We start from the raw sequence: 15,760 nt of genomic DNA, 5'->3' as shown, positions 1-15,760 counted from the left end.
TAGGAACTCTTCTTATTATATGATTAGTTTTAAACATTCATATTAGTTTGAATTTTTAAAAATGCAGTGGTATCCCAATTGTTTCATATGTTGGTTCATACATTCTTTTGATTAAAAGTAAAATCATTTCATGAGAGGGTTATTTAACAGAGTTATTAGTCATACCGAAAGACAGTTTCACAGCACAATAGAAAATAAAAGAACCAAACAAAAAGGCAAAATAAAGAAATGAATAAAGAAAATAAATCTGTATGTTGAGAAGATATTGTTTGGAATCAAACTGTCTGCAAAATTATTCTCAGATTTTTTTCTTTCTCATTCCATCAAATAGGCCATGTAAAAACAATTAGTTTCACACTGCTATCCATACATATAAGCATATATCTATACTCGATTGATAAGATATAAACACTTGACCAATAGTTAAACAACTGCCTAGTTCACAACTAACACACACACTTCCCTTGTAGAAGCTTGTGGTTCCTTGGTGAAGTCTACTTAATACCATTATGTATACAGTGTAGAAGAAATAAAATGTCCATAATATTTAGATATTGTATTTAGTATGCCAAAATTTTTCCAAGTTAATTTACAACTATGTGACAAAAGAAGTTATGTTCTTATGTAATGAATTTGTGTGTTCTTATGTAATAAATTTGTGTTGTTTCCTCCTTGGATTGCTGTTTAAACTGCAAAGTAAACCATGTACATATGCATCATCTTGAATCTGTTCTGTCTTATGAAATGAATTACTTTTATAATTAGTAAGGATAACATAGTAGTAATGATAACAATCATCAGATGAGCTAAAATATGTAACATTCCTTCACTAATTTTACGAGAGCAGTTACAAAGTACTTTTTATTCAGCTCAAGTGTTAAAAGAACCTCTAACCATGACTGCAGAGGTCATTAAGCATCAGGTTTGTCAGGAACAGAGAAAGTAAATCCTTGCTGTCAAGTATATTATTTCTGCATTGGAAACTCATTCCCACATTCCAGACATTGTCTCCAAAATCAGTATCATAAACACTTATTGATTGTCAGGGATATTCTTGCTGAATTAAGCATCAAGAAGGCTGTGAGGGCTGGTTTGCAGAGCAGATGAGGAGAGTGGACATTTCTTGTATTAACTATCCCTTTGTATTGAATGCAACTTAAAGTCAAAAGAAAATAAATGATTTTCCTGTTATAAAGAAAAGGTGGTGGTGGTAGAAAAATAACCTTTGGATACATTCTTGCTGGATATAAGAGCTTTATCTAGGACCCCAGGTTTGTAGATGACAGATTTTGTGGGCTCAAATAGGACCCACCTAAATCACTTATTTGCCTTATATATTATGACTCAGGGGAAGTTAAGAAAGAACTACTCTCCACGGACCTTCCCCAGCAGTTTGAACTACCAATAAGAAATATGACTGCAGTGGAAAGAGACACAAATCCCTGCATAAATTCTAGGACTTCTGGAAAGTTCTAAGAGGTTTTATTCTGGGAACGACTTCTCCAATTTGAGAAATTGAAAATTCACCCTATTGACCTTATTTTTCAGACTCCAATAATTGATAACAAATGCTTTGTTATTTCTGAAGAGACACATAAAATCAAGTGCAGAATGAGAACTGGCAGGTGCAGATATTTGTACCTCTTCATGTTGAGAAGTCTAATGCAAGCAAACTTTATCCAGTGCTAGGCACATTGATCCTAGGCTGAGATAGTTAACTTTTCTCGTGTGACTCCACAAATGATTTTTCATCAACTTCAATGGATTTGGATATGCATGCTCTTGTAGTTACTGCCCAATTCTTATTTGTAATCAATTTATCCTGCAGTTTAGTTTGTTTCTCTGTTGGTGAGGTATTGAAGTGTACAGCTGATACCATGTCTACCTAAATAAATGGAGCAAAATTTCAATGCTTATGTTTGGTAATGTATTGTGTTTGGGGTGGAGGTTTATGGTGTGTGTGTGTGTGTGTGTGTGTGTGTGTGTGTGTGTGTGTGTGAGCTCACTGGTCCTAAATTTGTGTTTGTAAATGTGTGAGGGGGCAGAGGAGGATGTTAGGACTTTTCTACTAGAGTTAGTAAGCTAATGGCTCACAAAATCCAGTCATTTCATTGTCTCTGTACTGCACAATGGTACATGACCATACCCAGACATTTATTTTTAATGTGGGTGCTAGAATTTGTATTGAGTTACTCATGCTTGCCTAGCAAGCACTCTTGCCCTTTTTATCCCTTCATATAATTTTAAAATTAAAATACAGTCATAGTAATGATTCAGTAAAATTGAATGTAAAATGATACAGATCCTTAGATTTAGTAAATGTCTTTCAATGGATAATTGAAAAGTGTTTGTAGATGAATAATTTTCAATAATTTCTTTACTCTAGCTGAAAGCAATTCAGTGACATTTCACTTAACAAACAAACATTTCATTATCGTCTAAGATGCCATAATCTACGCAGCTCATAGTCTTTGGTCCTATACTGTAAGACACCAGTACTTTATTATCCTGGTGTGGAAGGAAGGACCCCTTTATTAAATACACATGAAAAACACCTCTCTTCAGCTTTAAGTCTCTGATGTCTTCGCTGAAGAGTTTTCTTTATACTATATCTTGATGAAACTTAAACACCTGGCACCTCCAACATTTATTTAAATCAGTTTCTCCAAAGACTCCAACAATTACTAAAATTTGTTTTTAAAAGCCACCAAACTTGTGTGAACTAATAAGAAATTATATGAAAGATGAAATTTCTTTGGAGCCAGCAAAGAATTTTAAGCAATTACTAACAGAAAAAAAAAATCAAAAAACTACAGGAAAGTAATTAAACCTTACATGGCACTAACTAACCTGGTGAGTTCAAACAATTCAAGTTCATTTTTAAATTTATATTGAAAGATAAAAAATAAGTTGATGTACAGTATAGCCAAAGCTTTAAAAATATGGACATTTTAGCATTCTTATGATAGCATTAAAAGCTAGAAGGAAAATAAGTTGCTTTTCTATTTAACAAGAAATTTAAGATGATTTCTTTGGGGAACCAATCCTATAAAATCAGACCAAATGTTAACAGAATACCTTATAACAATCCCAATACTATATTTATATATCAAAACATAGAAAGAAATCAGCAATTTTTAAATGAAAGAATTAAGTTAGTTTTGGGTTCATACCTCTTACAGAAGCTTGATTTAAATATCAGAAGCACTTACGTTGTAGAGATTTACATGCTTAGAGTCAATCTTACTCTATCAAATTCTTCTAGATTAACATAACTGAATTCTATACAGCTTCATAGGTACTAGAATTGAAAATATTAATAATCCATCTGACTTTGTTTTATATCCATTAAAATCAATATGTAAATCAATAGGCAAAATAGTATATCATATAACACCCAAAAGAAAAACTAAATAGATCTTCAGATTCATTGTGATCTGTGTGAAAATAAGCTTTACATATTTTCAATGTTATTAAAAAACTGTATGAAAATACAACAAATCGTTGTGGGTAAGAGGACCTTTAAGTTATTTTAATTACAACCTACTCTCTATGCTTCCATTTTAATTTAACAATCTGTGTAGTGGAACTCATAAAATTCAAGCAACCAGAAACAAACAAATCAAACCCTGTCATATTTTCTATGACTTGGTGATGGTTAGTTTGAATTGTTAACTTGTTACAGCCCACAGACATCTGGGAAGAGAACATCAGTAGGGATTGGCTTAATCAGGTTGGCCTTTGAACATATCTTGATTAACGTGGGAAAAAAAACTGAAACTGGGTGGCACCATTCCTGGGTTTAGGGCCTTGTACTAAAACAAAAATAAAGAAAGCAAGCACGGCGTGCACATATTCATTTCTCTCTGACCTTGGCTCCAGTTGTGATGTCAACAGCTCCTTGGTGATCTCTTGCTCTTGGGAACTCACTCTGCAACTTGACTTGTCTATTGTGTTGGACTATAACCTGGAATTGTGAACTAAATGAAACCCTGTCCCCGGTAAGATTCTTTTTGTTATTTTATCACAGCCAAAGAAATGAAACTAGTACATACACATAGAACTGTTGCGTTCAAGCCAAACCTTCTCTTCTACTTTGTACCACCTCCAATCTAAAGAAGAAGCAGAATCTTGGAGCTGTCGTCAAGCTGTTCAGAAAACATTGGCTGGCCTGATGTATGCCATTGACCTTAGTTTTGTCTCTTGATTCAAGGGCTAGATGATTCTTGGTTTAGATGGTATACAGGAGACTAAGGGTAATTGAATTCTTAGGGAGACCTTCAGATTTTATGCTTCAATTAAGCCCCAGAGAGCTGAACAAATGAAGAGTTACTGCATTAGCTTTCAGCAATTTTTTGTTGCGTATTCTTTGTAATGTGCATGCCCAATTCTTTTTTGAGGAGTAAGTCTGAAGGAGGTTAGTGTTCAAGGATCACTGTATCACTGTATCACTGTGATTACTGTGAGGCTGTCTGGCAGGCACTTAGTCAGAACCTTAGTTATAGATTGTGGTATGAGAGATGTTTAATAACAGTGTGAGTTCGTGTGTGTGTGTGTGTGTGTGTGTGTGTCTGTGTATGCGCATGTGCGTATATGTGTGTATGCATGTGCACACATGTGTGTACACAGGCGTGGGTGTCTGTGCATGCAGAGCCTAGAGGACTTCATTGGGTCTTTTCTTCTGTCACCTAGTTCCTTATTTCCTTCAGACAGTTACTTACTGAACTTGGATCCAGGCTGGCTTCTGCAAGTTCTAGTGATCTTTCTGTCCCTAGCCCTCAATAGGGTTGAAGTTAGAGATGACCATGCCCATTTTTTATATACATAAAGAAAAATAGGTTCTAGGGATTTGATTTCAGATCCTTATGCTTGAAAAGCAAGCTCTCTTAGATACTGAACCTTCTCCTCAGATGCTTAATGTGTTAATGTTAAATATTTTAAGGTTATCCTTCACCAATATTTCTAGGAGCTTAGTTTCATATTGTCAATCTTATATAATAGATTACAATTTCCAACCGATACTTGGTCATGGGTCTCTTAGGATGTGATGAAAGCTGGATGTTTTCTCAAATGTACAAAGATGCACACATTAACTGGCACATGATCACAGGGGTTCCTAGACTTCAGAAAGTTAGTAATGCATATGGATTCAGATATCTGCACTAGACTCTAGCAACAGCTGTTTGAAAATTAACTATTACTTCTCTTATGCATGTCTATTAAAAACAAAAGGTACAAAACAAAACTGATACCATGCCGGCTGCATATTCATTAGAGAAGTTTGAGTCTATCATTTGCCTGGGAGTGATAATCAGGGCTCTATACCTATTTGTGATCATTAAATAAACATATAAAAGAGATTTGAAAAATACCTACATGATGTATTGATGGGAAAATTTAAGTAAACTGAAAAATATCGAGGAATCCATCTTAAATACTCAATTTCATTTTATAGTGGGTCTGTTTTGCAGCTTTAGGGTGTTCTTCTCTGCCTATTTCAGTCTTTCTGCTGTCTGCAAAAGTTATGAAGGGCAGGTTTGGATGAGGCCATAACCACCTGGTTTGGAAGATGCTTTGTATTTTCCAAGATAGAATTTACTTTCCAGGATGAGGTCACGATTAGTCTATAGTACAGTTCAGAAAACTGAAAACTGGTTGCTGTCATGCAGTGCATGTGGGATGCTCTACGACATGATGCCACGCACATCTAAGCCTTGCTGTGATGAGCAAAAGCTGTGCCAGCTCTCTTCTGCTCTGGACTTTGGATTCTTCTACCTTCTACCTTCTAGATTCTACTCCTTGTTCTTCCTAATATGATTTATATTCCATGAGCCACAGGTCATACTTCTTTTATATCATTGCATGTTTCCTAAAAGTTTCAAAGATAGCTTTAAGGATTTATAATCTTGAGAATTTTTTTAGTCAACATGTAGACTAGAGGTTATCTTTCTTTCTCACTTCACAGATATGATCGTGGAGGCCTAATGACAGTTAGGTGACTTGTCCAGCAAAACACCGCTGACTGGGAGTCATCTGCCTTCTGATCCAGTGCTCTTTCCCAAGTAATTTGATGACCTGCTCTTTGTCAAAGCACCTTCCTGTGAGTAAATGCTATTTTCATCCTGGTACGTCTCTTTGAGGAACTTGTGCTTTTCCTGAGAAGCTTGCCAGACTTCGTGGGATTTTACTGGGTTAAGCTGTGGAGGCATTTGACGTATATCTACTCTGCATGAGTGACTTGGTATCTCTGACCTCGCTATTACACTCTTTTTCATGTAAACCCTGAAAGGCAAGTGATCTTGTCAATCCAACACTTACTTCTTAAATATGGGCAGAACAGATGCAGTCAATCTTCTATAAGAAGTGATACCATTAAACTCTATAGTGGTGATTTAAGTACATGGTAGCACAGCCTTTTCTCCCAAGGTTGAAATAAGATGCATATTTGAACAATATCATGTTCTCAGCTATCTAAATTCTAACTTTTGGATTCCTAAGAATATATCACAAGAAACTTTTCTGATCTTGTATATTAGATAAGAAAATTTACTCAGAAGGAATAACATACAATAAAATAACAAGACCCAGTCACAAAAACCCAATCTAATGTTGATTTGTTTTGCTTCTCTTCCTTTTCTATGCTTAACTATGTTTAATAATCATGATTCTGAAAAGTGTCACTGCATTCATATCTTCATTTCTGTAACACTGGCCTTTATCACCTAGCACCAGGTCCACTGTCTGTTTCACTCCCTCAGTACCCAGTCAGAATGAACTCTATTCTCTGCAAAGATATAGCATATTGATAGACACCTTCCAGGATTTGTAATTGCCTCACGATGTTATTAAAACTTTTCTGAAATTCAAGGCCTATGTGTATTTTTAAAGTATAATGTTGCTATCATATGATAAGGCTGACTCTATTCAACAAATGAGAAAAGTGGGGCCTTAAGTTGAAAGCTATTCACTGGGAACACCTACTTCACATTGGAGTTGAATCTACTCAGCACACCAAGCCTTTATATCCACATCCTCTCTGTCTTTAGCCAGAGTAGCTTCCTGATAGCTCCAAAAGTATTTTGGTTAGGATTGACTTCAAACTGAATAGACCCTTAATCGGTAATTTCTTTCCTTCTTCATCTCACATTTTCTACAATCCTTATTTGTCCACTTACCGACTTACTCATTCAACCAATATTCCATGCTTATCTATCTGAACCATTTTTGTAAGGTCTCTCTCAGTAACCTCAGATCATGTAAGGATAACTACTTCTATGTGTGACAGTCACAGCTCAGTCATAAACTTGTTAGCAATGTAATGTGTGTTTGCTTAGATAGCAGCATCTTAGAGAGCCGTAACTTATGGGACTAAAGTATCTCACTCAAGATGCAAAACAAGGCATAGATGTGATACTCAGTAACTGGTACTACATGGAAATACCTTTGAGGGACCCAGTTAAAGCACAAGACTAAGTTGGTAGGCCATGAGAAGGAATCTTTCTGCTGTGGAGTCTAACAGACTTGTGGAACTATATGATATGAAGTATGTTTTAAAATAAAATGCTTCAAACATTTTATCAAATGTTGGCAAGAAATATTAATATTGAAATATTAACACTCTCTATAAGAATAATGGAGATAATTTATCTACAAAATAATAGAGGGTGGTGTTTCACTGAGATCATTCACGCACTTTCTTTCTCCAGTAGGAAAGAACACATAAAATCAGACTTTTTTTGTGTTTTACCATTAAGGAGACTATAATATTTCCATCTATATTTAAAAATAAAGGGCCCAGGTGAGGTGCTTTGCAAATCCACCTTAATTTGGCTACATTTATCTCATAAAACAGTTTTAGATAAGACTTTTGTCACTAAATTTACTAATCAGAATAGTTAACACAGTCATTAGAGAAATTAAATGTCAATATCTATCATTAATATAGACTAATTGTCAGGTGCACGTTTAGTCTGACTTGACCGAAATTTATTTCACTTCATATTTTATACCTATATTCAGCTCCCCAAATGTGTCTGGCTCATTTTCACTTTCAAATATTTCAGAATTTCCAGAAAACTCTTGGGTGAGAGCAACTTCAACTTTTCTCTCTGGTATAATATCTTAGGCTCTTTTACAGTAGGCAAGTATTTGGAGCTTATCATACAAAATAATATGTGTTAATAGATTCTCAGAATTTTGTCTTTCTTATTGGCTTTTGGCTAGGTGAAAGAATAGTGAAAACAGAAAAAGGAGCCTGAGTGATAAAATTGTTGTTTACAAAGGACTAGCTTAAGAAAGGAGAGCGTCTGTTTTTTCTAGTGCTCAGGACAATGTTGGGGCCTCAGAAAAGGAAGAACATGAGGATTTCTGGTCAAAGATCTCTGTTTTGCAGTTCATAAATATACTATTGAGTTTACACCTTTCTCCATAAAGGTAATAATCTGCTTATTTTATCTTCTTTATTTTAAACATATATTTTGTCCCTATATGACCTTTGTGTATGTGTTCATGTGTGTAAATATGGGTGTGTAGTAGTGCTTTGTGTGTGGGTTAGAGGATGTACTTGGGTAGTGAGCCCCCTCTTCTACCATGTTTGGAGCAGTGTTATTTGTTGTTCACAGCTGAGTAAGCACAGCTAGTTGGCTCATGATGTTCTGGAGATTCCTTCCCTGTAGGAAAACTGGGGTTACACATTTTACTCTTTACTAGGGTTATGAGAACCTGAATTCATGTCATAAGGCCAGCATGACAACTGCTTTGCAAATTGAACCTTTTTCTTTCTGCTCCCTTAATTGCTTATCTTTGAGACAACAGGGTTCACAACACAAACACGTTCCAATGTGTAATAATTACTATCAATTAGATTCAAAATGGCAAAGCTGAAGTTCTATTTTTCTGTTTTTTAGTGTGTGTGTGTGTGCGTGCGCGCGTGCTCATGAGCATGATACGTGTGTGGAACATGTGTGCCATAGCATGCGTGTTAGGGTCAGAAAACAAGAGTTCCCTTGGGAACTCTTTTGTGGAAAAACAATGTGAAAAAGATACCAAAGACAATAAAGAGGAAGGTGAACATACCATAAGAGTAACTGAAAGTCAGCATCAAGAAGCCAGTGGGGAAGGGTATATCCGTAGCTGGAAATAGTCCTCAAGAAAATAGTTTCCTTTCCTATGTTTTTGGTTATAATTGCCATATATTGAATTAAAAAATCTTATGAAGTCTAAATTACTTAAGCTTGAAAGTTTAGCCTGATGTTATTTAAAAAGTAGATATTATTAAATTTATAACAACCTTTTATTAATAAAATTGCTTGATAACAATGAATTTTGTGAGAAATATTTTGGAGTTTAGTTTAATATTTTTATACTACCTTGCCTATCATGTTTTAATTAATAATCACTATGAATATTCTATAGACAGAGAAATGAACAACTAAAGACTTTAAATCTCAATGGAAGATTGGTATTGATATTTAATGAGGAGAGAAAAAAATGAGTGCAGTAACATACAACTATTATGATTTATGTGAAGGTTTCCCTTTTATCCTGTTTTAAAATTTGTAAGTAGGTATTGAAATAACTACTATACATAGGTAGCAATCTGGCTTCCTAATGCTCATGGGTTAAAAAATATAAATTCATAAAGAAAAGGGGATTAACAAATATTTGGGGGAGGGGTTTCCTTCAAATGGATGGAATCCATTCTTTTGAAAGAAAACTCCCCTCTTACCTTGGTCCTGGAGCTGGTTAGTTCTCCTCTGTCCTCCTCCTAGGGGAGAAATACCCAAAGTTAAACAATAATAGAACATGGTCTTGTATTAAAGTCAAGTTCAGTTCTGGCCAACCCCTTCCTCAGGTCTCACATCATACTACCAACTGTCTGATATGATGGGACTTCCACAGAATCTGATTGAAACCCATTTTAAATATTAAGCCAAAGAGTTGTGTAGTGTCACCTGCTCAATTAGTCTGTCTTATCAGAGACCTCTGATAAGTTTCAGGCTGGCTTACAGCAGGAAATATCATGGGATGGCACTGCTTGGGCAACTGATCAGCAGGAAGGACAGGGTAAGGAACATCAAGAGTTCCCATGGAGAAGGAGGTGTCCTGATATTCCTCTTGCCCATGGAAATGAAATTAGAGTGCTATGAGCAATATTGTGTGTCTACTTGCACTTAATTTGATCCAATAAAAATAAAAATTATTGTAAAAATTGAAAATAACTTGCCGAGGGAACATTAGATGGGAAGATGAGGAAAGTCTCATCTGAAATAGGAAACCAGAGGTGATTGTTATTTTTTTATGTTGATTTTCACCTACCATCAAGGCTTAGGTTTGAGTTTATGAGAGCTCAGGGTACTATAACCACTATCAGATGCACTTTTCCTCTTTAGATCATCTGTGGTTAATTAAGACTCCTGTTGTCTTTAGACAGATGTACAGCATAGTGAAAGAAGTTTGAATAATTAATAATAATGAATAATGTCCACAATAGCACCTTAGTCACTCATCAGCTACATGACATGTGTTCCCATAGAGTCACATGTCTGAAGGAATATAACATTAACTCCAATTGGTTGCTAGAATCAAATCTGAGAATATATCCATTTACATATGCTTGTACATGACAGCTATTCTTAAATATTCACTTTTCACTGTATAGTCTCTGAAATATTTGAATTATCTTACCTCTGTTGAGGTAATTCTCATATTTAACTGATCTTAAAGTCAGTTTACAGTTACCCTTTGGCATAATTTCAGAGAGTGTGGGTGATTAACTCCCATATAAAATCAAATACCAGACAATTGATTGAATTCTGTGAGACATGAAGGAGAGTAGAGACCAAGAATGAGCCTGAACCCATACAAGATCATGTGCTATTTTATTTAACTTTGGGTAACTTATTTAAAAACTTCATCAAGTAAAATGACATCAGGTGAGCAGATGGATGCATGTTGGAACCTCAATTGTCCCAGTATGTTATAGAGACTGGAAAATGAAGTGCATTGTCTACAGTATCCTGATGGATGTTATGAAAATGTGCAGGGAAGGGGGGAAGCATGGCAAATTCTGTGTTATATCAGGAAATCTTATTTCCATCTGTCGCTCCATCTGGTTTGCACTGGGGTCACTTTACGAATTTTAATGACTTTGAAGTTTTGTGATATAAATATGATGTAATAAAAGTTTTCCAGTTGCAACATAATGTTCTCCTTTATCATTAGTAAATATACTAAAAATTTCTATACTAAAAATTAATTGTTTTCCTTCTAAACATTATAAAATTATATACTCCTTTTTTTCCTGAAACAAATACAACCAAAAATTGTAAATCATGCTTAAAATGAAAAAAAGTATACATTTTATCTTATAAAACACCCATTTCATCCATGGTTGTCACAGTTTTGAACTAAAATCTTTGTGTTTAGAAATAATACAGGAATCAAAGAGAGAAAGCAACTATAGATACATTGCCTGTGCTGAAAATTTAAAATTATCAGGCAGCATTTACACTTTGGGGGTAAGTGGTGGTTACTTGAGATAAAAAAAGGGAAAAGAAATTATTATTATTATTATTATTACAATAAGTCCTTAATAGCCACCTTCTCAAGTACTATATATTGAAAGATCATATTATATGGGGGAAATTCTATGTCTCACTTCTGCATATGAAAATATAAGACTTGTTCTCAATAGTATTCAAACAAATATACACATTAATTCTACCTTTTATGTATTCTTGTGAATTCTTACATATGTGCCTCATTAAACTTGTGAAGCCAGCATTTTATTTCATATCCACTCACATAGGTAAGACTTGCATCTCTGTCTGAGAAATACTTTTACCAACACCTTTCCATTTCACAATATAACAGATCATAACACAAGAAGGTGCTTCTTTAATTTCCAAACCAGATATGTTCCTATCGCCTGAAACTGACTCTTCCCATCTTACAACTCAAAAGAGGTCTAGAGAGTTCTAATACTGAAACACACAGCCCAGCAGCTTCTCAACTGAAGTTTTCTGAAGCAGGAAAGTAGCTGGTTCCCATCACGTGCTACTTTCTAAGAGACTGAGAATCTCTAATTGGCCAATAATTTTCTATATCTTTGTGGAACCAACTTTAACCATGGTAAAGTCCCCCCCCATTTTTCTGGCTGATTTGTTAATGACCTCTGTATGATTTCCTCAGTTAAATAAGAATTTATCCTATTTTTAACTTAAATTTAAATTTATGCAAATTTGATTCCTATGTGGATATTTATTTTTAATGTGCCTTGATATTATCAGCGTTGGCAAAACTGAGACAAAGAGAGAATTTAAAGATCTGCATTCATATTAAAAATTCATACTTTTTGGTAAATCTTTTCCCTTAAGAGCACTGGAGAAAGGAGTCAGAAGACTTCAGTTCTAACCTCAGCTGGGGAACTCTGGGCAAGTCACCTAACCTTTGTTTACAGTGTCATCTCTACAATAAAGTGACAGAATGTAGTCAGACGTTAAGCACGTATTTGAAGAGAGTGACACATTATGCTATCTCAGTGAACATTTCACTTTAAAAAGATACTGAGCAATGATTTTGAGTGTTCTGTATGAGCCAAATTTAAACACCTTTTAAAGTGAGCAAATTAAGCAGAAAATTAAATATTAAACGAACAGTTTTTCTTTTTTGGCCAATGTACTATTCGCATTATTATATTATTTAGTAGTAAGTAACTGTCATGGGAGATGGTGCAAGGCCAGTTCTCTTGCATCCTGCACTTTCCTGAGTAGCTTCAAATGTAAAACAGGTACTGTCTTAGGTCCTTGGTACCTGCTCCAAGATTTCTACTACAAAATTTTGCTTTTATGTTAAAGATTCTAGAGATAAGAAAGTGAGGCTTGTGGCCATGTGGTGGTGGCACAAACCTTTGATTCCAGTACTTGAAGGCAGAGGCAGGTGGATCTCTGTGAGTTTGAGGTCAGGCTGATCTACGGAGTGAGTTCTAGGACAGCCAAAACTGTTGCACACAGAAACCCTGTCTGAAAAAACTAAATTAAAAAAGGTGGGGGGGGGAGGTGGAAACGGGACTGGTGACAACACCTTTTTTTTTTTTTTGAATTTTTGAAAGTACTAGGTGCAAATATCTAGACAGAGAGAAATCTGATAAAGTTTAGTCTCGGTAGGAGTTTGGCCTGTTGGTACTTGAGAGAGAGAGACTCAGGAGGTAGTCATTCGTGGTTGTTTTTATCTGTCTCTGTACAGTGAAGCAACATGGAAGTAGAATCCACATATGTTTTCATTTACTTTGAAAGTGAGTAGCTGTTAGTATCCCTTTTATTTTTATCAAAGCTCAAATATAATTCTCACTCCTTTTAGCTGCTAAACAGTGCTCACTTTAATGTTGTCTTAAAGACTTATCTGTGCTCATTTTGTTCAGTGAGTACTCCAGAATAAAAAAGAACTATAACCTAAGGGAACTCTAGTTAATTTCAATATGATAGCTATATGAATTGGTGTTGTCAAATTAAAGCCAAATTTCTGTGACATCTCGGTATTTTAGACGTTGAAAAACAAGACTGAAGTAGAGTGGTTTCATGCTTTTAATTTTTCTTTGTTGTTGAGTTGTGTGCTATGAAAGATAAACATTGAAATGGTGTCATATTGTTTTTGAAACTGGTTTTCATATTTTGTGCATCTTTCCCTACAATTTTGATTGCAAGAAACTGTGGGATCTATTCATATAAAAGAAATGGTGTTCAGTTATGAAAAATTCTGCATATCAAAAACAATAAACAGAGCTAAAGGCACTTCAATGCTTTGCTACTCTACTCATCTTTTATTAAAAAAAATCTTTTAATCAGTAGATTGCTTGCTTCTCAGAATGCTCAGTCATCTGAAGAAGTAACAGACAGCTACCTATGTAGGTATTTCCTTGCATGTGATCCTGTATCTTAGATGTCTGTTATACTTTCTGAAAACAACAGTTAGAGGTCTACTTTGGGCATGGGAAGAAACCTTTAAAGTAAACGGACTTAGTTTTCATATTATCAATTAAGGAAAAATATAATTCTAAATCAAAATAATTACTATTTCCTACATTGTTCTGTAACTGCCAAACTTTTTTTTATCTTCCCTTTCTTAAATAAGAGGTCATAAAACTTGCTCCATTTTGGCTGATACTATCTTGAGACACAAGAAGTGTATGCCATCTATAATGGTGTATGGATGCTTTCTTATATATTCTAGTGAAGTAGATGGTGAAGTTGATTTTCATGTTTGCAGAAGATCAATGTTTATCTGTGATCTCTTAAGTGGATGATTCTCAGCAACATAAAACTGCATTAAAGCATCATTGCAGAGAATGTTACAATGAGGAGTAGTAAGCTCTAAGACAGCATTTTTCACCTGTAGGTCATGACCTCTTTGGAGGTTAAATGTCCCTTTCATGGAGTCCCCTAAGACCATAACAAAACACATATATTTACATTATTTTTTATAACAGTCTCAAAATTACAGTCATGAAATAGCTGAGAAAATAATTTTATGATTGGGGCTCACACAACATGAGGAACTGTATTAAAGGGTCACAGCATTAGGAGGATTGAGAACCACTGCTTTAAGGCATCTTATATTAATGCCCACTTTACTATGTGTACTTCTTAGGCTTTAACTTGTATGTGTATACATGATACAAAATATTCTTTATCTTCCTAATTATTGCATGTATAAAGAGCCTTATTTTATCTTCTCTTCTCTAGTTTCTCCCTAATCTGTCTATATTCCCTCAGGTAAGAATGGTCTGGAACTATAAGGGGCAGGGATCTCTTGCAGTATGGCTAGAAGGCTTCTCTTATTTTTCCAGATTTATGAGAACTACTTAAGAACTATGATCCTGAGCAGCCTGAACTGAAGGACTAAGGCTGCCCTTACCTTGCTGAGAGGCCCAGGCCACACCCTACCCTACTGAAGGGCATGGGCTGCCCATACCCTTCATGCTTTAATTTAGGAAGATGTCTGAAGAACTGCATCTGCTAACATTGTTACAACATTTACTACTTAATCTTTGATGATGTTCTCAGGATACACAAAGAGCTATTCATAAATGAAATACAGAGAGGTTTCTCATTTTAAAGGCCAGGTGGACCCATGTGTCATCTATAAAAGTCATAGTCCTATGTGCTGAGATGTTATGTTCAGGAAGCTTTCCTGACACATTCTCTTCATTGAATAGCTATTTTTTAACAAAAAAATTTTAAGAACCAATTTGTAGTCATTGTGCAAATGTGTGTTATAGAGAATAACAAACAAAACCTAATACTGGAAAATTTGAGCCTGGGTCTAAAGAATGTTGAGTATGAATGTACAGATAAATTTAATGTTAAAGGAACAAAAGGAAGCATGACTGCGTTTTACTCAACTGCAAACTTCTAAGTGCAAGAATACAATGTTTTCACAAACTAACCCCATGCATATATTAACTTTTGCCTGTGATGATGCCACAGGTACCTCTCCTGTGTTGGGATTGCTGTCATCTTAAGTCTGTACACTCTAACTCACTGTGGTCAGGTACAGTTGAGGATGTTGAAAGTCTCAGATGGCTAGATTCTCTGATGCAGGGTGTTTGCCCCTCAGCCAAGATGTAATGAGATCAACTTGCCCATATAGTTTGCTTAGATTAGCAAATTCAGTTAAACACAACATTAGAAACAACAGGTTCAGGCCTACTGATATTTCCTGCTTATTTTTCTGCCTTCTAGAATATTGATTTTATATATTT

The 15,760-nt window shown here is 35.1% G+C and overlaps 1 protein-coding gene across 14 annotated transcripts in view; it reads right to left on the bottom strand.

The window, feature by feature from the left end:
* Gria4 (glutamate ionotropic receptor AMPA type subunit 4) overlaps positions 1-15,760 on the bottom strand; it is a 350,737-nt gene that overhangs the window by 15,899 nt on the left and 319,078 nt on the right. Inside the window, exon 16 of one of the 14 annotated variants that reach the window (XM_087905895.1) lies at positions 9,728-9,766. The exons of the other annotated variants lie outside the window; for them this stretch is intronic. Coding sequence (XP_087762021.1) covers positions 9,745-9,766 — 22 coding nt within the window. The 3' untranslated portion in view covers positions 9,728-9,744. The remainder of the gene's footprint in view (positions 1-9,727; positions 9,767-15,760) is intronic. 14 annotated transcript variants of the gene reach the window in all.

This window comes from Myodes glareolus, chromosome 4 (assembly GCF_982192425.1).
Source record: "Myodes glareolus chromosome 4, mMyoGla1.1, whole genome shotgun sequence".
Lineage (NCBI taxonomy): Eukaryota > Metazoa > Chordata > Mammalia > Rodentia > Cricetidae > Myodes > Myodes glareolus.
Note: the sequence above shows the minus strand (reverse complement) of the source record. Positions and strands in the feature narration are given on the sequence as shown.